The 26,059-nt window shown below is 36.9% G+C and overlaps 1 protein-coding gene across 1 annotated transcript; it reads left to right on the forward strand.

The window, feature by feature from the left end:
* The first annotated feature begins 10,563 nt into the window (after positions 1 to 10,563).
* LOC131428728 (phosphoenolpyruvate carboxykinase [GTP]-like) lies at positions 10,564 to 24,921 on the forward strand. Its single transcript, XM_058592773.1, has 3 exons — positions 10,564 to 10,903; positions 22,627 to 23,221; positions 23,285 to 24,921. Exons 1-3 carry the CDS (start codon positions 10,875 to 10,877, stop codon positions 24,602 to 24,604), a joined length of 1,944 nt encoding a protein of 647 aa, XP_058448756.1. The 5' UTR covers positions 10,564 to 10,874; the 3' UTR covers positions 24,605 to 24,921.
* Positions 24,922 to 26,059: the final 1,138 nt, after the last annotated feature.

The raw sequence follows: 26,059 nt of genomic DNA on the forward strand, positions 1-26,059 counted from the left end.
ACATTATCGCAGCTAGAAATTTTTCAGTTCCCAAAGTTCAAACTAAATTAAATTCTCCTATCATCGTTGACAATCTTCAACTGCTCATTCGGTTGAAGAATGTTCGTCGACGACAATATCAACGTTCTCGTGATCCTGCTATGAAAAATATAGTTAAGGATTTACAAAAAGAAATTAAACACTTTTGCGAAGTGAAAATTTCGCTAAAGAAGTTGAACAAATTAAACCACATTCTAAACCTTTCTGGAAACTTTCTAATGTTCTTAAGAAACCTCAGAAACCAATTCATGCTTTCAAGGAAGGAAATCAAATACTTCTTACAAATGGCGAAAAAGCTCACAATGTCCACAATTTTAATTTGAACGTTGTGAGTCCTATTGAAAATGAAGTCTCACTGAAATATGATCATATTTCAACTCAAGTGTTATTACAAGATGACATTATTGAGTCGAATTTTGATGAAATTAAGTCAATCATTAGGAAACCTTAAAACATGGCTTCTGGTAATGATGGAATTTTTAATATTCTTTTTAAAAATCTTCATGACGTTGCCTTGAGACTCTTGGTTAAAATTTTCAACAAGTGATTTTCTTTAGCTTACTTCCCAAAAAGATGGAAAAACACTACAGTAATTCCTATCCTCAAACCCGATAAAAACCCAGCAGAAACATCAAGTTATCGACTAATTAGTTTACTTTCTTCTATCAGTAAACATTTTGAAACAAACATATCTTGTTGAGAATGATGTCTCATATAAATGAGAATTCAATTTTTTACCAGAGCAGTTTGGATTTCGTCATGAACATTAAACTACTCATCAACTTGTCAGAGTAACGAACATGATAAAATCAAATAAATCTTCTGGGTTATCCACTGGAGTTGCTCTTCTAGACATAGAAAAAGCATTCGACAGCGTTTGGCACAAAGGTTTAATAGCAAAAATGTCTGATTTCCAGTTTCCTATTTATTTGATCAAAATGATTCAAAATTATTTAATTGATCGCACTCTTCAGGTTAGCTATCAGAATTGTAAATCTGAATTGCTACCCGTACGAGCCGGTGTTCCGCAGGGTTCGAGCGTAGCTCCAATCTTGTATAATATTTTCACTTCTGATCTTCCAAATCTACCCGTTGGTTGTCAGAAATCGCTATTCTGTGACGACACAAGTCTGTTAGCCACAGGTAGAAATCTAAGAGTGATCTGCAGTCGCCTACAAAGAAGTTTAAATATTTTCAGTGATTATCTGTCAAAATGGAAAAATAAACCAAATGCAGCAAAAAACGCAATTAATTATCTTTCCTCATAAGCCAAGACCGTCTTATTTTAAACCAAACAATAATCACATTCTCAAATTGAATGGCTTGGAATTGACATGGTCTGATCAAGCTAAATACTTAGGTTTAACGTATGACAAAAAACTAACTTTCAAGGATCACATTGAAGGAATCCAGGCAAAGTGTAATAAATATATTAATTGTTCATATCCTCTTATAAACAGAAATTCTAAGCTCTGTCTAAAAAAACAAATTATTAATTTATAAACAAATTTTCATACCAGCCATGCTTTATGCAGTACCAATTTGGCCAAGTTGTTGTTCCACCAGGAAGAAAACGCTTCAAAGGATTCAGAATAAAATTCTGAAAATGATTTTGAAGCGTCCTCCCTGGTTTAGTACTAATGAGTTACACAAACTCACAAATATAGAACCATTAGATGTAATGTCACATAATATTATAAGCAAATTTCCGACAAAAATCGATGCAATCTTTAATTGAATCGATTCGCTCTCTGTATTAGTTAGTAAGTTAGTATATAAATTCATTTTCCCAATTACACAAATCAAGTAGGTTTAGAATTTTCCCTACACAAAAATCACAGAATTGCGGAAGTAAATGATGTCTTCATGGTAATAACCAAATCATATAGGCTGAGAAGTCACCACTTGTGGCTGAACACCCAATTTAAATCTTAGTCATTTAATTTTAACTCATATCCCAACAAATAGTTATAAAAAAAATCTGCTAAATTTGGCTTAACATTGTTTCAATTTGTAGGTTATGTTTGTTGCTGGTCAAATGAATCGATGTCAGCTATGCCGTTTCCAGGTTTCCAGTTCCAAAAATAGTGTACAAAAAATCTCAAAAACAGAACTCTCTTGATTTTCTTATAGACGGCACAGATTTTCAAAAAAAAATACTCAAATGGAAATGAAATGATTTTTAAAAATTTATATCGTGATGTAGAGCGGAAATGCAAATGAAAACGAAAACCGTCTATAAACTTGGCTCAAAACTTTTTATAAATTGGAATGGTTATGCTTAAACGAACTTTTTGGTTCTTATTCAAGACTAAAAAAAACGTTTTTGAACAATTACTTATGAAAACATGAGTTATATGAAAACTAGGTGGATTAAGAAAGGTTTTTCAATTGACTTCGATTGCAGTTCGGCTGAAAAGTTCGTATCGTTTAATAGAAACACACATTTTTTTGCCAAAATTCGTTTTTATTATTCAACATAATTGCCATCAGAGGCGATACAGCGACTATAGCGATCTTCCAACTTTTCGATACCATTTTTGTAGTACGATTTGTCTTTTGCCTCAAAATAGGCCTCAGTTTCAGCGATTACCTCTTCATTACTTCTAAATTTTTTACCAGCGAGCATTCTCTTGAGGTCTGAGAACAGGAAAAAGTCACTGGGGGGCCAAATCTGGAGAATACGGTGGATGAGGGAGCAATTCGAAGCCCAATTCGTTCAATTTCAGCATGGTTTTTCGTTGTTGTTTTTAATCGATTGTGAGCTCACGCAGCACCCATTTTGCACAAAGCTTTCTCATATCCAAATATTCGTAAATAATATATCCAACACGTTCCTTTGATATCTTTAGGGTATCAGCTATCTCGATCAACTTCATTTTACGGTCATTGTGGATTTTTTTCACGTTTTCATCGGTAACAGCCTCTTTTGGACGTCCACTGCGTTCATCGTCTTCGGTGCTCATATGACCAGTACGAAATTTTGCAAACCACTTACGAATTGTTGCTTCGCCCGGTGCAGAGTCTGGATAACACTCATCAAGCCATTTCTGGTATCGGCGGCACTTTTTTTCATCACAAAGTAGTGTTTCATCAACACACGAAATTCATTTTTTGCCATTTTTTTCACAATAACAAAAGTAGCTTCACTCAAAATGCAATATCTCACAAACTAATAATCAGACAGCTGTCAAATTTATACACGTATCTTTTGAAGGTTGGTACTAACTGAAAATGGTATGGATTTAATTCTAGTGGCGCCCTCTCATAGAAACGATACGAACTTTTCAGCCGATCTGTTATAAGTAGCTTACATTCTAGGTTTCAATGTACCATCAGATTCATGTGAAATTCGTTTCATTCAGAGGATATCTCCACAAATGAGTAATTCCTAAACGAATAAACTGTCTAAATTTGTTGATAGTTTTGCTCGCATAACGTCCTTTCCATTAGACATACTGCTGCAACACAACATATAGGGTGTTTGTGCCTGTTTGAACACTCTTAAACAGAACAATATGTTTGGGATGCAGTTGATAAATTGCATTTGGATCAGTGCCAGTTGTGCTTGAACGAAACGGAATTAATATTCGCGTGCAGCAATTACCATCATATGATTTGAAACATTGCACTGAAAATAGACCGTAGACTTAACTGTAACTGGATCAGCTAGCTGACAGCTACCCTTCGTATTAAGAGACAGACAGGATACACTATGGGATACCTTTTTGTCCACTGGGAATTCGGTTAGTTCGTAGTGGCCACCCATTGTATCACTCCGAATCAGTCCCGCCAAGCTTTGCGGGGAACTTTCACTTGCACACTGTCACACAGATTCACATGGTCAGACACTGTACGAGACACGGCAGCTTTGCATTAGCGTGACTAACTTGAATGAATATTGAGTTAGTGCTTTTCGAATACTTTTCAATGAGACACGTTGAAAATTGATAACAACACCATTGTTTAATCAAACAGAGTAGAGTCTAGAACTATTCATACACGTACCGAAGAAATACATTAAATGAGATTTCCCCAGCCTTTATAGGGCAACTTTGAACTACACCGAGAAGAGCAAGGTTAAACTCCCAGATGCATCACTCTTCCGTCTGGAATTGATTAATCAAGTCCCAATTGTGTAGATAAGAAAAGGAAAACTTTTCTCGCATCCACATCTAGTGCAATTATGGTACCGTTCGAATAAGAATAGAAACAACCAGTCACTAGCGAAAATCCAGGTGATGAGGACGCACACGTGTTTTGTCGAATAGAAAAAGATGCAAAACGATTCCCTAGAAAGGAATTAGCTTTTTATCCACGAGATTAGAAGTTTTCCGCTATCTACGCTGACTGGCAGCGATATATGATCGATGCAGCGGTCGGAGAGGCTACGTAGGTGACTAAAGTGAAATTTGATTTTCAATTAAATCTGTACCAACAACGTATACTTAGAACTCTGAATGGACACAACGGCACAGAGAAAAGGCATCCAAGCTCATACAAACTTTTTTAGAGCCTGTGTAGTGCATACAACACGCAGAGAAAAAAAAACCAGCAAATCTAACCAAACTTGGGTTCCACAAAACGATTTATTTTATTGAAATAGTGACAACACATCTGGTTTGATATTGAAAATATTGTTGCTTGAAACTACGAAACACGATAATTAATCTTTCTAACAGGACTCGTTTGTTTCAAGCAATATTTTGACAATAAATAGTTCTAATCCACCTAGCGGTGTAATGCTGTCTTTCTCATATCAATCATGCTATCATATATAATACTGTGGTATTCTTCAAAATAATTTTGTTCGATTCTTGAAGGAATAACCGGAATCTTTTTGTTTTATATTTTTTAACGTTTTTTGTTTCGCCCCTTTAACTGATGGTATAAAATTTTAAACACACTGCACCCCAACCCTCCGGAACCAGAAGTCGGATCCGGATAAAATTCAGAAATACCGTATGGGACCACAGGACCTTTCATTTGAATCTAATAGCGTTTTCGTTTTTAATTTGCACTACACCGGTGTAGTGCTACACTGAGGCATGAATAAACGAACAAAAATGACGAATACATAAACAGTAACCATTGACTACAATAATCGATTCCATCGCACAGAGCTACACCAAACTTTTGATGAGTGCTACACCAGTAGTATTGGTGCAAAAAAAGTGTAGCACTGGTGTAGTGCAATTGGCAAAAACGAACGGTTTCAGTGTAACCTTACCTACACCGCCACAGTGGTTCAAAAGCGCAATTTCACGCTCTTAATTGATAACTCATAGGAACGTGGTTTTTAAGGGACAGTATCTTCAGCAAAGTTGCTGAGAATGATAGACACCATCTTTTGGCAAATTTTATTTATGTGATTAATCCCCCTAAAAGTGAGATAAAAATATTATTTTAGTTCAGAGCCAACATAGGGGCTAAATTACATCGACAAAGTTGTTCAGAAAGTTATTTTAAACAAATTTGCTGAAGGTGCTATTCCCGTAACTTGAGTTTAATTCATGATATAATGTATTTTCTGAAAAGGGTGTTCTAAAACCAGTTTTTGTAAGAAAACACATATATTTTCAATTTATATCAGTTTTTCATGTTATACAAAGTTTTTCATCATTAAAAACTACACAACTTTCTCAAACATACTATGCTGCTATCGTTTCAGTGTAATGAAATAGAGCCATTTTGTATGTTTTTTTTTACAAAATTTCATCTTATCTATCATCAAAAGGCGCAGAAAGGTGCAGATGGGACTGCTTACATATTAAACTACTTCAAACGAGCTTTCATACCGTGGTTGAATTACCCGTCTGCAGGCGAGATATGTTCTTTTCAATTATCCTTGTCCGTGACATTTGCAATGATAAGGTTCACTTCATGTCAGATCAGATTTCAGTATATATTCATTACTATGGTACTTGTCACAAAATATGATTTTTATTGCACATTGAAGTCTATAAATTGAACAGGTTAGTAACTCTTTTGTCACGGCTTTTAAAAAAGCAATCATCAAATCGAATTAAGTTATGTCATCTTCTAGTAGAGAAAAGTATGATCAGAACACATTTTTTAGTTATTTGTATTTATTTTAAGATAGCTGACAATGTTCTTAACCAGCTAATAGATTCGTCCGACAGATTCTTCTTGGACTGTTTTTGCCATTCACGAATATTTGTAACCAAAGGATCCGATGAAACTAATAACCAATTCATGGGATCCCGATTCGTAAGTGATCTGTATTGCTCGCGTGTATAATACTCTCGAAATCTGTATGAAAGAAACTTCTTAATCATTGTGAACAGTACAATATAGCAAGCGTTTATCGATCTCCACTTTAATTGATGAATAGAGGATATTTCTGCAGAGCTTTTCTATTGAAATACTTACCAAAAAATGACATAACGTAATTCGACATGATGATTGCTTTTTTCAAAGTCGTGGCTTCTTATCTCACTTTCAAAAAATGTCTGACAGTTACTTTCAAAAAACGTCTGTAATGATAACTAAACTTTTCTATTTGTAGTCTTCGATGTCCATAAAAATCATTTATTCTGAGAGTTACCATGGTAACGAATATATATTGAAGTCTGATCTGATATACAATGAACCTTATCATTGCAAATGTCAAGGACAAGGATATTTGAAAAGAACATATCTCGCCAGCAGACGATCGCAGACGAGTAATTCAGCCACGGCATGAAAGCTCTTTTGAAGTAGTTTAATATGTAAGTAGTCTCATCTGCACCTTTCTGCGCCTTTTGATGATAGATAAGATGAAATTTTGTAAAAAAAAAACATACAAAATGGCTCTATTTCATTACACTGACACGATAGCAGCATAGTATGTTTGGAAAAGTTGTGTAGTTTTTTATGATGAAAAACTTTGTATAACATGAATAACTCACATAACATGAAATTATATGTGTTTTCTTACAAAAGCTGCTTTTAGAACACCCTTTTCAGAAAATACATTATATCATGAATTACACTCAAGTTACGGGAATAGTACCTTCAGCAAATTCGTTTGAAATAACTTTCTGGATAACTTTGTCGAAGTAACTTAGCCCCTTTGTTGGCTCTGAACTAAAATAAAATTTCTATCTCACTTTTAGGGAGATTAATCCCATAAACAAAATTTGCCAAAAGATGGTGTCTATCATTCTGAGCAACTTTGCTAAAGATATTGTACCTCAAAAACCACGTTACTATCAGTTATCAATTAAGAGCGTGAAATAGCGCTTTTGAACCACTGTGCACCGGTATAGTTCAATTTAAAAACGAAAACGATATAAGTTTGTGCAAATCGGTCAAACCATCGCTGATAAAAGTGAGTGAGATCCATTTGGGAAAATATGGTCCCCGGATTCTAATCCCGGAACTATCTGCAATATTCAAACTTACTTCGTTTTCTCATGAATGGCCTACCCAATCTGATCTAAACTTGGCACACGTTTTTTATCTGCTAAACAATCTATTTTGCACCAATGGAGAAACCAATTCAACTCAAGACTTAAAAAATATACACTGTAAAAAAGGTTGAATACTGTTCCAAGAACTGAAAAACTAAAATTGAAAAAAAGAACGTCTCTTTAATGTTTTGCCTTTCTCTATAGAAAGGTATTAGAATTGCTGGAAAACCCGACTTTCGAACGGAGCCTCGGAAACCCATAGTGTTATATACCATTCGACTCAGTTCGACGAGATCGGAAAATGTTTGTGTGTGTATGTGTGTGCACTTTTCGAAGATATTTTTACCGCTCAATTTTCTCAGAGATGGCTGAACCGATTTGATCAAACTTGGGCTCGTTTGAAAGCTACTGTCGGGCCATTGATCAAGTTCGAAGATCAAATGGCTGTGACTTTTGGTTCCGGAGATATGATTGTATATTTTAGATTAGCATCACTGTTCTCATACAAATAGGCAACGCAAATGTAAAACACTAGTTTGGAAAAATGATGCTGACTGTGTGACATAAACACTGAAGCATGCTTTTGTGAACTACTCGAATCAATCTGAATCAATTGGTGTCAAAATTAGTGTCCGAAATTATTTAATAAAAGTATGAAATATATTTTCATGAGACTGTTATGAAAGAAGAGAAAGGCATTATCACACCACTAGGAGGATTAAGAAGGGTTTTTTAAATAATTTTATTTCAAATAATAACTCAAGGGCTGAGGACAGTACGTTTAAGATGTAGGTTTTTTAGCATTTTCCCCTTTTCACATCAAATTTTCTTTGAAACTGAGATGAATATCGAAAACTCCACCTGACAATTTCTTTGAAATTATGTTGAGAATATTCTGTGGAATTTTCAGAAAGATTCATTAAGTTTACCGCTCGATGTGTATTTTTTCTGACTGAACAACTGCTGAAAATAGCAACGCTTGGAATGACATACCACTCCATTTTCATCAAATATCTCGACTTTTAAGGCTTACATCATAAATCTTCCGTGACAAAGTCTACATAATTTAGTTGAGATACGATAAGTTCATAAAATCATATATGTTGTCGTGATTAAAATTGAGTCTGGGCTCAAGTATCTTGTTTAGAAGGCAGAACTCAAATCCAGGAAGCAGTATTTAATGTCAAATGGAGTCGCCTTACAGTACAAGAACAGGAAAATCTTTGCTAGCCTGTAAATTGAATTTATACTAACATTAATGCTGAGTGGCAATTTTTTGTGGTAAAGGAACATATGATGCAAAGCAAAGTCTTGGCATTACATTTCTTTTGTGGAATTTGGTCTTTCTGTTTCAACAGATTTCTTAGCCGATTCATAGCGTGGTTAGTACTATGATCCTACTGACACTAAGAATCCTTCCAGGTCGGGGCTCGAACATACGACCACCGGCTTGGAAGACCATCGCAAACAACACCAGACTGTTTTCGAATGACAATGCACTTCGTACTGACATAATCTTCAAAAATGTAAAACTTCAAATAGGAATTATTCATACATATGTAATAGTGGTATAGCAAGCAAATAAATTCAACAATGATGTTGTAGTTAACAAGACCAGAAACTACCAAATATATATAAAAATGTAGTGTCACACTGAAAACGTGTGCAAAGTTTCATCCCAATCGGAGGATGTCAATTGTGATGACTTGCTAATCATTTTGGGAACTGCTTTAGAGTTAAAATGGCAAACTGATGATGCACAATTGTCCTTTTAAGTCATGAAGAAAACTTATGCAAAATTTGAGCCATATAAAAAAATACAAACTAAAAATGACCTTCGGTTTCATGTGGTATTGCACTTATGCAATCAACTCAAACTCTACTGCATACGCCTTTTCTATGACCTCTACACGATTACGCATATGTTGACGGTAAGTGTGTCACGCACATCGAAAATTCTAGCCTACCATTGAAAGACGCAAACAACCAAAGCAACGGATGGAAATTTCCTCGGATGTGATTGATTAGGGGAGACCGAGGAACTTTTTACCATCTGTGCGTTTATTATTCTTCGGTGATCGGAGTTGTTTCAAGAAACGATTTTTTTTGCTTGCTTGATCGAAGATTCTGGTCCAGAGTTGTAAAATGATAAAACTTTGTGTGATAAACTTTGTGTTCGAAAACTTGGACAGGACAACAAGTGAGAATAAGGTCATCCACATCCGCAATGGTTACCAACGTTACAGCTTTCACTGTAACCGATAGGGAAGAAAATATTGGTATGTGTATGAGAATTCGTGATTTTATTTACATGTCGAACACGGTTGAGGTACTTGGTAGAGTAGAGAATCACTAAATGCAACCAGTTTTATCTGGTTTTTGTCTTTGTTTGTACCATCATCATCAATTTGTCTTATCCATGGGTTCTCTCATGCGTTTCGGTTGGCGGCAGGGCTGCCAACATTATTATCAACTTAGTAGGTAACAATTGTTTTGTTTCGTATGATTGTCAATTCGCCTCCAATGTTGTTAGTTTCCCCTGTTATCAATGATTGATACCTTCTGAAAGCGGAACTAACATGGCTACATATGGGATCTAGCAATGAACCGCGTCAGCTGATAATTCTCGAATGAATTCCCTCTATGGGAGTATTTTTTCCGTGTTGATTTTGAGGTGGCCTACTGTACCTTCGAGTGGACATAAGATGAAACCCGGTTTAATCCACCTAGTAATGTAATAAAACATTTCTTAAATGCATTTATGTTCTCGTAAAATTTTACAAAAAAATATTCTTTAATAAGTGAATTAAAACAATACTATCGTCATCACTTATCATGTTATAAAGTTTTAGTTTAGAATCAATCTTTTATTTGATCTAAGTTTATGAAACTCGGCTCAGCTATCTCTAAGAAATTGATGTGAGCTCCATTTCAGAGTTAAGGACAACTATATCCGGTGTTTCCACAACTATATCCGGTGTTTGACCCGAAACCGGTATGGCCACAAGTCAACAACTATTAATTAACCGTACGTTATTGATTCAGAGTACAAAATCGCATCGTTTTACCGGCCGGCTCAACCGAAATCAACAAGAAAGAGTGATAACTACTTGATAGCGTGGTTTGGCAACAACAAGCCGGCATTCGCGTGCGGAACGAGTTTTCGTGAAATTCTATATAAGTAGCTGTTTGAATCAAAGACTTACCATCAGTTTTTTTTTGGAGCAGGTGCATACTCAATGACACTCGGGCTTTCCGGCTGCAGTAAGCAGGAGACAACTATTCGGCTGTGCGTTCAGAGTTAAAGTGAAATCTATCAAAACATTCGTTGGCATTTAATAGGACTTACACCGATTGAAAGTAGTGAAGTAGTGAACAGTAGTGGAGGTGAGTTTGTATTGGTAAAAATTCAGCCCTAAGATGCCGCAAGTGTCAGAACCAAACACAAAGTGAGTATCAATATCAGCACTAGTGATTGATTTAAGTTTATCGCAATAATTTGAATTGTAATGTGCACATTCGAATAGGAAACGAAACATGATAAATGATAAAAATAATTCTGTATCGCACATTTTTTAATTCTTCGGTCTTCGGTGCGTACCAATTCAAATTCAACAGTTATTACCACTTAACAAATCAACTTTCTAAGTCACAAAAGTACTTCAATTTGAACACCACTGTGACAGACGCTCTCGTATATTACAGTGTGAAAATAACAACAAATAAGTTAAAATCGACATTCTCATTATCTGAAATATGAGAAATGTTCGCAATTCAAAACAGCGCATCTGGTGCAACTCTCAATTTTATATTCTTGTTTTCGTTGAGTGTCTGCAGCTGCCACAAAATAAGCAAACTGTCTCACATGGATTGTCTTAATTGCTTCTTTCTGGAAGTCGGTCATTCATCCATATGACCACATTCAATCATCATATCTCTGTGTAGTTCTATACAATCATTCACACTGCTGAAAGGATGTGACCAAATGTTGCTTAGGAGCGATCAACAAATCCTGTCAATAATTTATGGACGTCAGTAGAAAGAAAGAACAGTGTTTTCGTTTTCAATGGAGAAAGAAGACTTGATTACACATAATTGGAGCGAGTGTAATCGGTGGAGCTAAAACAAACCAAAACGGGTGACTTGGATAATCTCGACGATTCGAAGAGATGGTTTAGCCAAAGATATACTCAAGATAGATTCATGTATCATTTGAATAGGACCCCTCGATGAGCTCGGTTCACTGTCAGTTTCAGTCTTTTGAAGCAAAGCAACAAACGTCTGATCGCTATATGCGTCGTAACTATTACAATGCTTGTTTATGTTTGAAAAAATATCAAGCCACAGTATGAACGATATTGAGAAATTTTGCTGCCTATCCAGTGATTTTTAAAATACGAAAGTAAAAAGTACTTCAAATTTATTTAGTATGTTATTGTCTCACGAAGCATTAAAGACAATTGAAGTAAGAAATCATTATGTGCTGAATATAAACATATGTTTGCATCCTTTCTAACTTGTATTGTTTCCATGGCACTTTTTCAGTGCTAGTCTACGCTTATTAACCTCCAATGGAATTAAATTATTACTAAGCCTACTAGTTCACGACCATTGACCCAACGTTTTTTTAACGGATCCTTTCGGACATTGTAATCTTGAGTTCAGCTTTGGTTTAACCGATTTCAACACGCACGGATAAGTTTAAGATGAAACGTAAATTTCAATTGAATCTTGAATAAAACCAGTAAAGTTTGTTCGGTCATAAACTGGCATAACCTAGAAAATGAAACAATTTGGAATAACCAAAATTAGCATCGCTTAGCGTTGTTGACCGCGCGTGAGTTTCCCGTGATTGATCAGAAACCAGTTGAAAATTGCATATTGAACCAAATGCACGATACTTGGGGAGTCGTAGATCATGCTCAACGTGCAACCTAAACTGACTTAGAACATGGACTGATCAATTAGGTATTGCACGATGACGACACAACTGAACTGTCGATGAATCAAATTCATCTTTGACAACTAACGGTGATTTGTTTACACTGGAATGACCTGGTTCTGACAGTCGATTCTACAGACTTTTTTTCACATAAGATAAGCTAGATTTAATAAACTTCCAATAAGTTTTACCATGATTTAAGACCGATTTACAAAAAATACCATAAAATGGAGAAAATGGGGTAAACTAGTCATCAAAACGTTTCGTGCGGCCAGTGTTGGTTCTTTCATTCGATTCTCCAGACTTTTTTACATAAGATAAGCTAGATTAAGCAAACTTGCAAGAAGTTTTACCAAGATTTAAGGACGAGTCACAGTAAGGATCTCATGAAATGGAGGAATTGTGGTAGAATAGCCACCAAAATGTTTCGTGCGGCCAGTGTGGGTTCTTCTAATCGATTCTCCAGACTTTTTTACATGAATGTAGGCTATTCCAGAATACCGTACTCGACTTTTTTTCAAGTTACAGAGCAAATGTTATAAGAAACCCCAAAACTGCTATACATTTGGGGTAAAACGAGCAGGATTGCGATTCGTGCGGCCATTGTAAACCATTTCATTGAATTCCTTGGACATTTTTACATAGGAAACGCTTTAGTTTGTTGATCTATCTCAATTAGTTCATGAGTTACAGAATTCTTTGCGGGTTTTCATAGATTTTTTCCGACTGTGCAAAGGAACGACACAAGAATAGCATAGAACTGAATGGAATGATGCGGAATGAGCTTGAGCTTGAGCTTGAGAGACCACCCCTGGTTGCTACTCCGTTACTGATCGGGATTAGCTGAAATTGTACAGGGAATTTCTAGATGATCCAACCTGGGACTGGTGAATCATCCTTCAATGTAAATCTTCTGGTAACCCCAGAATTCATTGAGCAGTACCGGCGCCGGCCAGGCCCGAACGTAGATCGTCTAAGGAATGGGAAGGGATGTTAGTCCAACACTTTTTGTTACTAGAGGCCGTATATACTACTGCGCACTCCACAAGTGTCACGGGAGAAGGATATTTGTTAGTAAAAATTTCAGCGCGCGCGACTCAGTATGTTCCGGTTTCAAGATGCTCGGATGCACCACTAAACTCAATGACTTCCTGAGTGAACGTTTCAACAATATCCTATATTGAAGTCCAGGGAAGTCTTGATTCACAGCTCTTTTTCGAGAAAACTGAAGAAAAATTTTAAATACTATCGCGTCCCTATTTTTTATTAATGGAATTACGTGACACAAAATAAACGATTGAATAGGATTTAGTCAAAATAGTTGATTCATTGCATTGACATATTCTAAACAGTTGTTATAACATCATTTTAAATCACCAAATAAAGGTCAACAGATTTCACGCTCGTCGCGATTATTTATTATTTCCGCTTTATTATTTTAATTATTTATTAAAATTATTAATTGGTTATATTGGTTGATCTGGGCAGCCGGCTACCGAGAAAAATATTAATTTATTGTTTTTCCATTTCACCCTGCAGTAACATTAATTTCAAGGTCGAATACTTTCTTATGCAAATTTCAATCATAAGCTGGTCCCAAACTGGCCCTAAAAGCGGATACATGGTTGCTTGGTCCTGTCCTAGGGTACACCATTAGTCATTTAGTGTCTGTTGATTCGGTAATAAAAGAAATTAAAGATACATCGCAAGCAAAGAATCAACAAACCACTCCCTGCTACTACTACACAGAAAGAAAAGATGAAACTTACACGACATGTAAACCGATAGTACTGAGAAATAGACATCAGTTGAAACGAAAATCTGATTTAAAACCATAATTGATGTAAAATTACATTAAAATTCATTTAGTTTTTCATTGAACAAGACTGTATATTTACAAACCGCTTCGTTTTGTAATGTAAATTTCCATTCAATTGCCTGCTCCAAATATGTGCAAGAAAATAAATGTAAATTCACAAAATATTTTTATCTGTGTATGTATTTCCTTGAAGTAAAGGAAATATTAAATATCTTATATAAAAAGGATATGCCGTCACTGTGGAAACCAACTTTTGAAACGAGACCCGGAGGGCCGAGTGTTATACACTGTATGTATGTGACTAAACCCTAGTAACAATTTTTGTTACGCTAGCTTGTTTGTGACTAGTTTGCAACCAGATATTTGAGTGATTGTTACTAACATCTAACCACTTGCATGACTCAAAAAGCGCAGTGTCTACTAGTTGTTAAGTCGGCTAAAAAAAAGTTGTCGTTACGTTGTAATGCCATACTGAAATAACTTATCTTTTCATAACTTGAAAATAACTTGTTTTCTAGTAAACTAGTTGAAACTTAGTCACCATCGACAAAATAAACATTGAATAAATCCAGAATACTTTTCTATCATCAATAAAAAAGCAGAAGAGTACTTTAAATCACAAACTTGATACAACGTACAAATTTCACAACGAACCAAAAACTATCGAGCGAAATTCAATTTTACTTAACTGTTTTTTATGCGCCTTCAATCAAAATCTGTTTATAAAGATTTAAAAAAATGAACAACAAAATAACCCCATGGTCAGAATGCTCAAAATTATTCCAAGGAGAGTGATTTCTCATCATTTTAAATTCATATATCATGAGAATTATAATATTATCACAATCGATGTTCAATCCCTATATTATTTTCTTCGTGTTTATGACAGTGCATAGAACAAAATTGACTATTCTGCCTTTCACTATTTTCGGCAAAAAGTAGTTTTGAAAAAAGTAATATTCTGATTTTATTTACGTTTCATACACTTCTTGAGACTCCATATTGTGTTCGCCATATTCAAGCCAACAAAGGTTGTTTTGTTTGCATTTTCGTTATCATAACGTTAAGAAAACCTACCGAAAGCTATATGAATCAATGAAGAAATTATGTTATAATCTTATAATATCTAAGTTATTGCTATATCAATTCACAGTAACGATTCACATTTACGTTAACGTATTTATAATGGTTTCACAACGAAAAATAAACCTATTTCCAACTAGTAGCTAAAAACATAGCTGTAATTAAAGATATGTTAGAATAAAGTAACGATAACTTACAAATGATAGTTAGTTCAATGTTTACGTTATAAAGAAACACTGCTGTCACCTTGTTTCAACCAGTATAACATAAAAAACATGTTCGTGCTCTTGTCGCAACACAATTGGGCTAAGTGGTATCAAAACTAGTTACGGGTTGCTACTATTGAAGTCAAATAAACTTATTTTTAACTAGTAGCTAGAAGCATAGTTGTGATTAAAGATATGTTTGGATTAAGTAACGATAGCTTATAAATTATGTTTAATTCAATATGACACAAATATGTTACGATTGGAAACCTAAATAACTATTTCGTAACTAGTTATGTTATGATGAAACATTACTGTCACCATGTTTTAACCAGTATAACATAAAAACCATATTCGTGCTCTTGTTTCAACATAGTTTGAACTTTGTCGTACCAGAACTAGTTGCGAATTGCTACTTGGGAAATATGCGCTTGATTTCCTCAAATATCGCTAATAATATTTTCACAAACTTAGACTAAAATGAAAGGTCTTATGGTCCCATACTTTGCTATTGGATTTCATCCGAGTACGACCTCCAGTTTCGGAACTATAGGGTAAAGTGCGTTGAATTCATTTAAATTTGACTAATAACTCTTTTATAAATTGAAAAGGTAATGTTAATTTATCCCCAAATTAGCTGTCTAGTTTCTATTTTAGTTTCAATATTTTTTTCGAAGGATCACTACACCACTAGGAGGACTAAAACAGATTTTTTACCTTTCTATATGGGAAGGTAATAGAATTGCTGGAGGTTTAGGAAATTAGGTTGAATTCGCTATAATTCAGTTTCATTAAATTTATTCATTGGTGCTAAACGTAGGAGCTTTCAAAACATTTCCTAATTGAACAGTTCTACACTAGAAACGGGTGAATATGATTTATATGATCCTGTCGATTTGTATATCCAGTGGATCCAGGTAAACGGAATTCACGTGCGTCTCGATTTTCTACTATGTTCATAATACTCCTATTACAACGATCAAAAAAGAATAATTGGTTGTGTTGACCTGCATTCAAATTAAAACACAGAACATAGAAAGCATGAAACAATCTTACCGGTTTCCTCGTATTAAAGAGTCTCAGGCATTTTGTACATCACAAATGGCTTTGGTATCCACATCGACGAAATTGTCAAGTAAAGCTGACTGTTTCGTTCTGGATAAAATTGTTCATCACGAACAGTGCAAAACTTGTACCATACCAAGTCTTTTGAATTTCAAACCAAAAATTTCTTTTCTGTTCGACACAAAAAGCCTTGTACTTCATACTAGACCCTTCCATTCGTCAGGGATCTTGCACGTTTAAAGTTTATCTTGACAAATTCAGTTTTAGTAATTTTCACTACATAATTTTGATCACAAATTTCACTTCTATCCTAATAATTGCTGCAATTCATTAAAATAATTTTATTTCGAGAAAACTGAACACGAAAAAAAAATTGACGTCCGTCTTAATCCTGAATGGAATGATGCGGAATGCGCATGTAAACAAGCCACTGATAGCTGTCAAATGTTCATTCGCCTCATTATGTGAGGTTATGTCATTTTCGTGCAAAACCTAATAACGTAGATGGCCACGCCTATGCAGGTCAGTATAGGAAGGGAAGGAATGTTATACCGTTTTCGTATTTGAACCTACACGCGGGCGACTCTGACTCCGAGTAGAACGAACACGTGGTACGCGTCTTAAACAACAATTCATAAAAAAAGATAAAATAAACAAACTCACATAGAAGAGTGGCGCAACCCTAGAAAATTTTCAGAACGAAGCTACGCGATTTGAGTCCGATCTAGAGTGACCCCAGATTGCGAAAACAAATATATCAAAAGTTGTTTGAGCGACTCTGGGTTAGCTCTCGGGCTGCTCTGATCAAGAAACGGAAACGGTATTAGTTCAACACTTGTTGCTACTAGTGACCGAGGAGTTCTCTGCATAACCACGAGTGCAATAGAAGAAGATTGATGTTAATGGGTGAGGAAAATGATCAGAACTTTTCTAGATTATCTAGGTAATGTAATGTAATCTACTGTAATGTAATGTAATCTACTTATTCCGGAGAAATATATGAAAGAATTCTATAGACAAAAAAATAGTATTCAAAATAATAATGTTTGTTGAACGGAGTGATAGTTCAGTAAAACCGAGTAACCAAAAACCAGCATTTGTGGCATTTTACGACATGGAAATAGGAACCCAATTGATCTACTCTTGGACATATTTTTTTGCCGCCGGATTCCACACTGTCCGGAGAAAGATAATAGCTAATATCAATCTCCCAGCGGATCCCAGTCCCTGAAACAGGTTTGAATAACCAAATTTATAACAATTTGTCGCGATTTGTTCATCGTCACTCTCAATGATGGTTTGAAACAGAAAGTAGGATCCGGATGAAATTCAACAGCAATTTAAAGAGCCTACCATTTGAAACTAAGAGTTTCAAATTTGTGAAAATGAAATAAGTTCCGTTTTGATGTTTTTGACCTGATACTTCCGGAATCGGAAGCTGGGGTTGTTCGGCCAGCAATTCATTTTTGCTTCGCCGCTCTGAATAATCGGAGTTTTTGACTACTATTCCCGACAGGCACGTATTTAGGGGGGCGAGGGGCTCTGGCCGCTCCCGAAATCAGAGACAAAAACAAAAAAAGTTTGATAAATATTGTGGGGCTGATAATCCTGCAGATTATAGCATGAGATAAAGGTTTTGAAAATGTTGTGATGACCGAAACTCCGATGCCGTTAAAGCACGCAGTGGCTGGCCCTACGAAGCGGGTACACAGAACAGTGTCAAAACTACATAAAATGGAAGTTACAACCGGGGAAAAACGAACGACAATAATAATAGTTCATAAAACTGTACTAGATGACCAGAAAGAGAAAGCGTGCGAGCTTGCCATAGTTGGCAAGATTCAGCAGACGAGAAAAATATCCTGCCGCTGGATCCCGCACATACTTATTTAAGATTAAAAAGACGAACGCAAGCGCACTTCGAATACATGTTTGGTTGAATCCATTATTATACGTTAATGAACAAATTGATTCCCCGACGATGGACTGAAGTCGTGCTTCGAAGAGGCACGAGTGCCTGGAAGGGAGGGTCAATGGGTCGGAAAGATAATGATTTCAGTATTCTGAGATTGTCATAAAGACTGTCCCAGAAAGTTTGGACGCAACCAGAAACCGCTGCCATTTCGCAATGGTTCAGAATCTGTCAATTTTTAATGGCTGCGTCCTGTTGTTTGCACTCTTCTCTAACCACTTCTGCAGTTGTTTATTCTTTTCATTAGTTTGTTTCGAAATGCGTGGACTTTCAGCAGAACAACGTCGAAAAATTGTGTACAAATGGTGCACAGAACGCGGACTGTCACTGAGAAAGATATCAAAAATGGAAGGAGTAAGTGAAAAAGCCGTGCGAAATGCAATCAGGAAGTTCGGCGAGGATAACACCTTTGAGGATGAACCGAAAACGGGTCGAAAAAAAGGTCCTGCTAACCCTCAGTTGGATAAACGTATACTGAAGGCGTTCGAGCAAACGAACGAGGTTTCAGTTCGGGATGTGGCCAAAACAGTGGGCACTTCGAAGTCAAATGTTCTTCGTGCTAAAGAACGTTCGAATCTTCGAGCTTATAAGAAGCAGAAACAACCAAAACGTAGTCCGAAATAAGAAGCATCGATCAGGCCGAGGGTTCGAAAGCTGTACAATACGATTCTTGCTGGAAATTTTAACAGCATAATCATGGACGCCTTGCCGGGACCACAATATTATACGGTGCGAGAAAGGCAAGTATTAAACCAGTCCGAGATATCGATTGAAGTCGAAAAATTTGGTAAGAAAGCTATGGTCTGGCAAGCAATTTGTAGCTGCGGTAAGATTTCGAAACCCTTCATCACCACTGCTTTAATGAACAGCGAAATACACATCAAGGAATGTTTACAAAAACGACTTCTACCCATAATTCGAAGCCACAAGGATCCTGTTGTCTTCTGGCCAGATCCTGCTTCTTGCCACTAATCGAAATCAACGGTAGAATGGTATACTACTAAAAATGTCACTTTCGTCCCAAAAGACATGAGTCCACCAAATTGCCCACAACTTCGACCAATTGAGGAATTTTGGACATTAACGAAGGCACATCTTAGGAAACATGTCTCGGCAGCCGAAACCTTTCAACAGTTCGAAAAAGATTGGAAAAAAAGTGTCAAAACTTGTCGCCAAGTAGTCTGTACGGAATTTAATGAGGAATGTTCGCAAGAAGGTACGCCATCTTGTCTACAATGGCTAAGTAGCAAATGTTGATAATAATATTCTGTTGTTGTAGTCTAATATTATCAGTATATCGAATAAAATTTGAATATCTAACACCCTATCAGCCCTATGGGGTTGTTCGAGCTATTGATGTTGAACAAGTTTATTACGCGTCTTTTTACGAGGATTTCCGAAGCTACGTTGTTTTATATACGGATTTCCGAAGTTACACGTAGTACTGAAACGTTAGCTTAAATTTCGCTTCTATTTATAGATTCGTAAGCCTCCAACAGCTTCGCTTTTCATCGATTAGCCAATCAAAGCGATGCTTTCCCATTGATATATCGCTTACTCCTTCAAAACCGTCGTCTATGGCAGGGAAATCCGATGTGCCGCAGATTTTTAGCAGACAAAATATAACAAATATGATATAATTGAAAAACGTGTATTGATACATTCAAATCGAAACTTATTAATATTTTCAATCAAATGGTGAAATGAAATTATTAATTGATACAAAATTGGCTGAGCTTTGAGTGTTTAAAACTTGACCTCATTTCTACGTGTATTTTTCCTTGAGTTTCTAAGTTGCACCCCTATATAGAAAGCAAAGATGTGTTCCACATCAAAAACTTTTTTCCTTTAAAACTACTCATCTTGCTATGCTTGCTATTTGCTGATAGGAAACATAATTAATGTCTTTAAATGATCTCAAAGATGGCTGCACCGATTTTCGTAAACTAAGATTCAAATGAAAAGTGTAATGGTCCCATACAAAGCTCTTGAATTTCATTTGGATCCGACTTCCGGTTCCAGAATAGCGGGATGATATGCACACAAAAAAAATAATTTCAGTCATTTTCTCGAAGATGGATCAACTGATTTTTATCATCTTAGATTAAAATGAGAGGTGTTCAAATACCATAAAAACTACAAGGATCAGCCACATGGGGTTGATCGAGCCATTGATGTGAAACAAGGCAACCAAAATTTCTAATGATCTACAATCAAAAAGTTGAATCAATCCGAACCAACACCGAACATCATTTGTCTTGATTTGCGTTTGTTTTATAACCGACGAAATTACACCATTATCCTAAATGCATGCAATTATATCTTTGTACATACTTGCGATTTCGATAATTCTTGGTTAATTTTTCAAAAGGGCGTATAAGCAAGTGACAGTATCTCTTTAATCACTCTCTCTTTCGATTATTGTGATGTGATTAAGAAAATGTTCATTGATATCACTATTGTGTTTGAAAGTCGGAAGTTTCGGGTATCATTTCATGCAAAGAGTTGAGTGATAAACGTGGAAACCGCTTTGTAATTAATAGAAGAGAAAGTAAACAAAGAGAAACTGTCACTGGCTTATACGCTCTTTGGAAAAAATAACCGAGAATTAAGCCTCTGTTCGCCAAGCTTGTGTTCATTTATGCAAGCAGTTTTTTAAGCGTTAAGTTTCTCTACCATTCTGCGATTTCGGTTGAAGCGATAAACTATTTCTCATTATCAATCGAGATCATCTAATATAAATTAGAAATTAAACTTAAGCATTCAAAATTTATCCAGGGGTAGTTGTCAATTTCTCATGGGGAAACGACATAACATGGAATTCCGAGCTTGCATGACACAAGATCAGAGCATACCGATTAAGGGCTGAGCCCAGTGTGTTTTAGGGCGTTTTAAAGGGCTATTTTCACGCTTCAAATCTGATTTTCTTCAGAAACGGTGACGAATATCAAAAAACCCAACTGAAAATCTCTTAAAAAATTAGTTTAGATTATTTTGTGAAAATTTCGGAATGGTTCATTGAAATTAGTGGTCGGGAAAGTCTTTTTTCTGAAGGAAGAATTGCATAGCAGAAAACGGCAACATTCAACTTGTTCATTGATGCGAGATGCCTTCAAAAACATGGACCAAAAATCTATCCTGACAATGTCTAGATAATTTAGTTTAGATGCGATTAGTGCATAAAAACATATATGTTGTCGCGATAAAAATTAAGTGAATGTTATTTTTGTAATGGTAAGTCCATTTCTATGGCGGCACCATTTTTTTCTGCTCTTGTATCCTGGTAACGTAACGACACATGAGAGAGAAATAAAATCGGCCAGCAAAGCTGCCAAACAAGCGGTAGCTTTATTGGATTTTTTGTGTTGTAGTCAAACTTGTAACCGAAAATATCAAAACTTTTTTCACATTTACGAGAGAGCATGGAGAGAAATGTAATACGCACAGTGAGCCACACGGTTTTACGCTAACAACTGGCCTCAGCCCTTAAAGCTTCAAATCGTTTTATGACACGTTTTTGTCTTGCTGTCTAGCAACAACCTACCTCTAGCATGCTACGAGTAGGACTGAAACGCTAGCTTTAATTTCGCTTCTATTTATAGATTCGCGTGCTTCCAACAGCTTCGCTTTTGCATCGATTGACCAATCAGAGCGATGCTCTTTCTTTGATTCATCGCTTACTCCTCAAAACCGTCGTCTATGGCAGGGAAATCCGGTATGCCGGAGATTTTTAGCAGACAAAATAGGACACTGCTCGCTACTAATCAAAATTTCAATCATATATAAATGAAAATACGTGTGTTGATACATTCAAATCGGAACGTAGAAATCAAATCAAATCAAATGATGAAATAATATTAATAATTGGTACAAAATAAACTGAGCTGTAAGTGTTTAAAACCTGACCACATTTCTACGTGTAGTTTTTCTTGAGTTTCTGATTTGCACCACTATATAGAAAATTAAGATGTGTTCCACATCAAAACATTGAGATTTTTGACGTTTCTCTCAGTTTTCGAATCTGCCCCGTAACTGTATTTGTAATTCGAACTAATATTTCACGATATTCTTCGTTTTCTCACCAGATTACACCCAATCAATGATTGCCCGACAAAGTTGCGTTCTTCCGATAGTAACCAAATAGGGGGCACTCCTGTCGTGCATGGAAATGTCACCCAGCTTTCGGCCAAGATTCGAGCATACGTCGAAGAGTCCGTGGCACTGTGCCAACCGGATCGGATTCATATTGTCGACGGAAGCCACGAGGAAAGTGATATCCTGCTACATACTCTGGAAACCCGCGGTACGATCAAACCTGTTACGCACTTTGAACACTGTTGGATTGCACACACCGATCCGGCTGATGTGGCTCGTGTAGAATCCAGGACATTCATTTGCACTGAACGTCGTGAACAGGCTATTCCCACACCGAGGGAGGGTGTCAGGGGGACTCTGGGCAACTGGATCTCACCGGCAGATTACGAAGCTGCCATTAAGGCTCGTTTTCCCGGATGTATGAAAGGACGCACCATGTACGTGATACCGTACTCAATGGGACCGATTAAATCTCCACTGTCCAAGTTCGGAATTGAGCTCACAGACTCAGCATACGTTGTCTGCTCGATGCACATCATGACACGTATGGGTTTAAACGTGCTGGAAAAACTGACAGATAACTCGGTAACCTATACTGATAACGATCTGTATATGCTTTGATATACTAATATATCTTTTTTTATTTAGGATTTCATCAAGGGATTACATTCGGTAGGAACACCCGCCAGCGGTAAAATCGCAATGGCATTCTGGCCTTGTGATCCAGAACGCACCATCATCCTGCACAAACCGGCCACGAACGAAATCGTGTCTTACGGATCTGGTTACGGTGGTAATTCCCTTCTGGGAAAGAAATGTTTCGCTCTGCGTATTGGAAGTACAATCGCACAACGCGAAGGTTGGCTTGCCGAACATATGTTGATTCTGGGCATCACCAATCCAAAGGGTGTTAAGAAATACATCGCCGCCGCTTTTCCGTCTGCTTGTGGTAAAACTAACCTAGCGATGTTAAATCCCACTCTCCCGGGGTACAAGATGGAGTGTGTTGGTGACGATATAGCCTGGATGAAACTGGACTCGAAAGGTCAGCTGCGTGCGATCAACCCGGAAAATGGATTCTTCGGCGTCGCTCCGGGGACATCAAGCGAAACCAACCCGAACGCGATGAATATAGTGCACAAAAACACGATCTTCACCAACGTTGCGTCCACTTCAGATGGTGGTGTATTTTGGGAAGGGATGGAGCACGACATCTCTCCGGATGTAGAAATCACCGACTGGATGGGGAAACCGTGGAAAATGGGAGTATCGAAGACACCCGCCGCGCATCCCAATTCGAGATTCTGCGTTCCGGCCCGTCAAAGTGCGATAATTGATCCTGCCTGGGAGGATAATGATGGTGTTCCAATTTCAGCCATTATATTTGGTGGTCGTCGTCCCGACGGAGTCCCGCTCGTATACGAAGCCAATTCTTGGGCACATGGAGTTTTCATTGGATCGGCGATGCGCAGTGAAACTACTGCCGCTGCTGAACATAAAGGAAAACAGATCATGCATGATCCGTTCGCCATGCGACCGTTCTTTGGTTACAATTTTGGACACTATATGAAACACTGGCTCACCATGGAAGAACGTGCCGCCAAACTTGGTGGTCATATGCCGAAGATTTTCCACATCAATTGGTTCCGCAAGGGTGACAACGGTGAGTACCTCTGGCCTGGTTTCGGCGAGAACTGTCGTGTGCTGGAATGGATTCTGCAGCGTGTGGACGGTCAGGATTGCTATGAGCAAACACCGATCGGTCGAATTCCGGCACCTGGTGCACTGAACTACGAAGGACTACACGCTCCGGTAAACGAGAAGAAGCTATTTTCTATTCCGAAGGATTTCTGGCTGCTGGAAGTCGAGGATATTAGACAGTACTACGCCGATCAGGTGCCGCACGATTTACCACCGGAAATTGCAAAGGAACTGGATGATCTTCAGCGTCGTATCGAGCAGATGTGAAAAGTTATCATGATTTGTGAAAAACATTTTTTGTAAGCATTTATTATCTAACTGTCAATGCAAAAAAATACACTTGAAGATCAACATTTTTGAGATGATCAGATGAAGTTTCTGATTTTTTACTGTAGACATATCAGCTTCGACGATTGCCTTCTGATTACTATACTAAGCACTGAATTAAATCAATAAATACGCATATCTCGAGTATATTGCTGCACGTAGTTGTGTATGCATTAGGTTTGTGTAAAATTTTTAGGAAAGTTTGCTAGTTTACTTGTACAATTTGATTGAATAAAACAACATTTGATTTCAAAGTAGCGCATGAATTTTCCAAAAAGCGTAATGTCCACAATTTTAACTTATGCTAGAAACGATCGTAACAAACAAGTTTATTTGCAAAGTGTGTGTGTGTGTGTGTTTAACCCATCCCTAACCGTACTGTCTGGCAGCGACTTACGGAAAAAATGAATCGCTGAATGCAAAATCGGATAAGTGCAGCTTAGTTTAAAAAACCCGTTTGAGTATTTTGATATACAAAAAAAAAACGATTAAAACATTGAGTGGAAAAAACCGTACACAGATGTTTTTATCCGGTCTTTTCATTCAATGTTATGGCCGCTGCGGTGCGTCGTCCGTGGTTTGGTTGTTTTTTTACGAGCGGCCCGAACAATACTGCTTTCCACCATAAATCAGATAAACCTAGATTTCTCTCTATACGGAGACACTGACAGCACCTCTAGTGAGAAACGGGTGTATTTTTCCATTAGCTACTTTGGTTGTGTTAAATGCACAGGTAACTTTATACATACATAATAGAAGCATTTACGCACCTATTGTTCACCAGACGACGCTTTTTGGTGTCACGGGTTGCTCAACTACATTACAACTATTACACTGCATCTGATCTAGATGTATTTTATTTATGATTCCACAGTGACAGTGTCATAAGGCAAAGCGCCTGCACACAAAACAAAACCGGTTCTGGATTCAATCAAAAAACTCGGCGGGGAGCTGCTACCCACCGTACTCACCAGACTTTGACTCCTTTCGACTATCATTTGTATTCATCGATGGGCCACGCAGCCATTTCGATTCCTACAAAGAAGTTGAAAATTGGGTGTCTTATTTGTTTGGTTCAAAAGACACACATTTCTGTTCTCTTGGTAACCATAAATTGAGACACTTTTATTTTTTGACGTACTATTTACTAAAATATTTTTCACACCAAAGATTCATCATTAAAGATATTATTTGGGATTCAAAACGAAGAAAAACGAAGTTTTATAAATATTGTGAGGCTAATGATCTTTCTGTTTACATCGTGAAATGTTAGTTTCGTGAGCCCGCAGCGGAAGACCCTACGATGCGGTTTCATTGAACAGTGCCAAAACTACCTGAAATGGTGCTGGATTACACCGAAACCTCCATTTACGAACAAAACGGGGGTTCGTAAAT

The sequence above is a fragment of the Malaya genurostris genome, chromosome 2 (assembly GCF_030247185.1).
Source record: "Malaya genurostris strain Urasoe2022 chromosome 2, Malgen_1.1, whole genome shotgun sequence".
In the NCBI taxonomy this organism is placed as follows: Eukaryota; Metazoa; Arthropoda; class Insecta; order Diptera; family Culicidae; genus Malaya; species Malaya genurostris.

Excerpts from the sequence above, each read along its gene's own strand:
- LOC131428728 (XM_058592773.1), top strand. The coding sequence starts at position 10,875 with ATGCCGCAAGTGTCAGAACCAAACACAAA. Across the intron at positions 10,904-22,626 it reads GTGTCAGAACCAAACACAAA|ATTACACCCAATCAATGATT; the intron begins GTGAGTATCAAT and ends TTTTCTCACCAG. Across the intron at positions 23,222-23,284 it reads AAAAACTGACAGATAACTCG|GATTTCATCAAGGGATTACA; the intron begins GTAACCTATACT and ends TTTTTTATTTAG.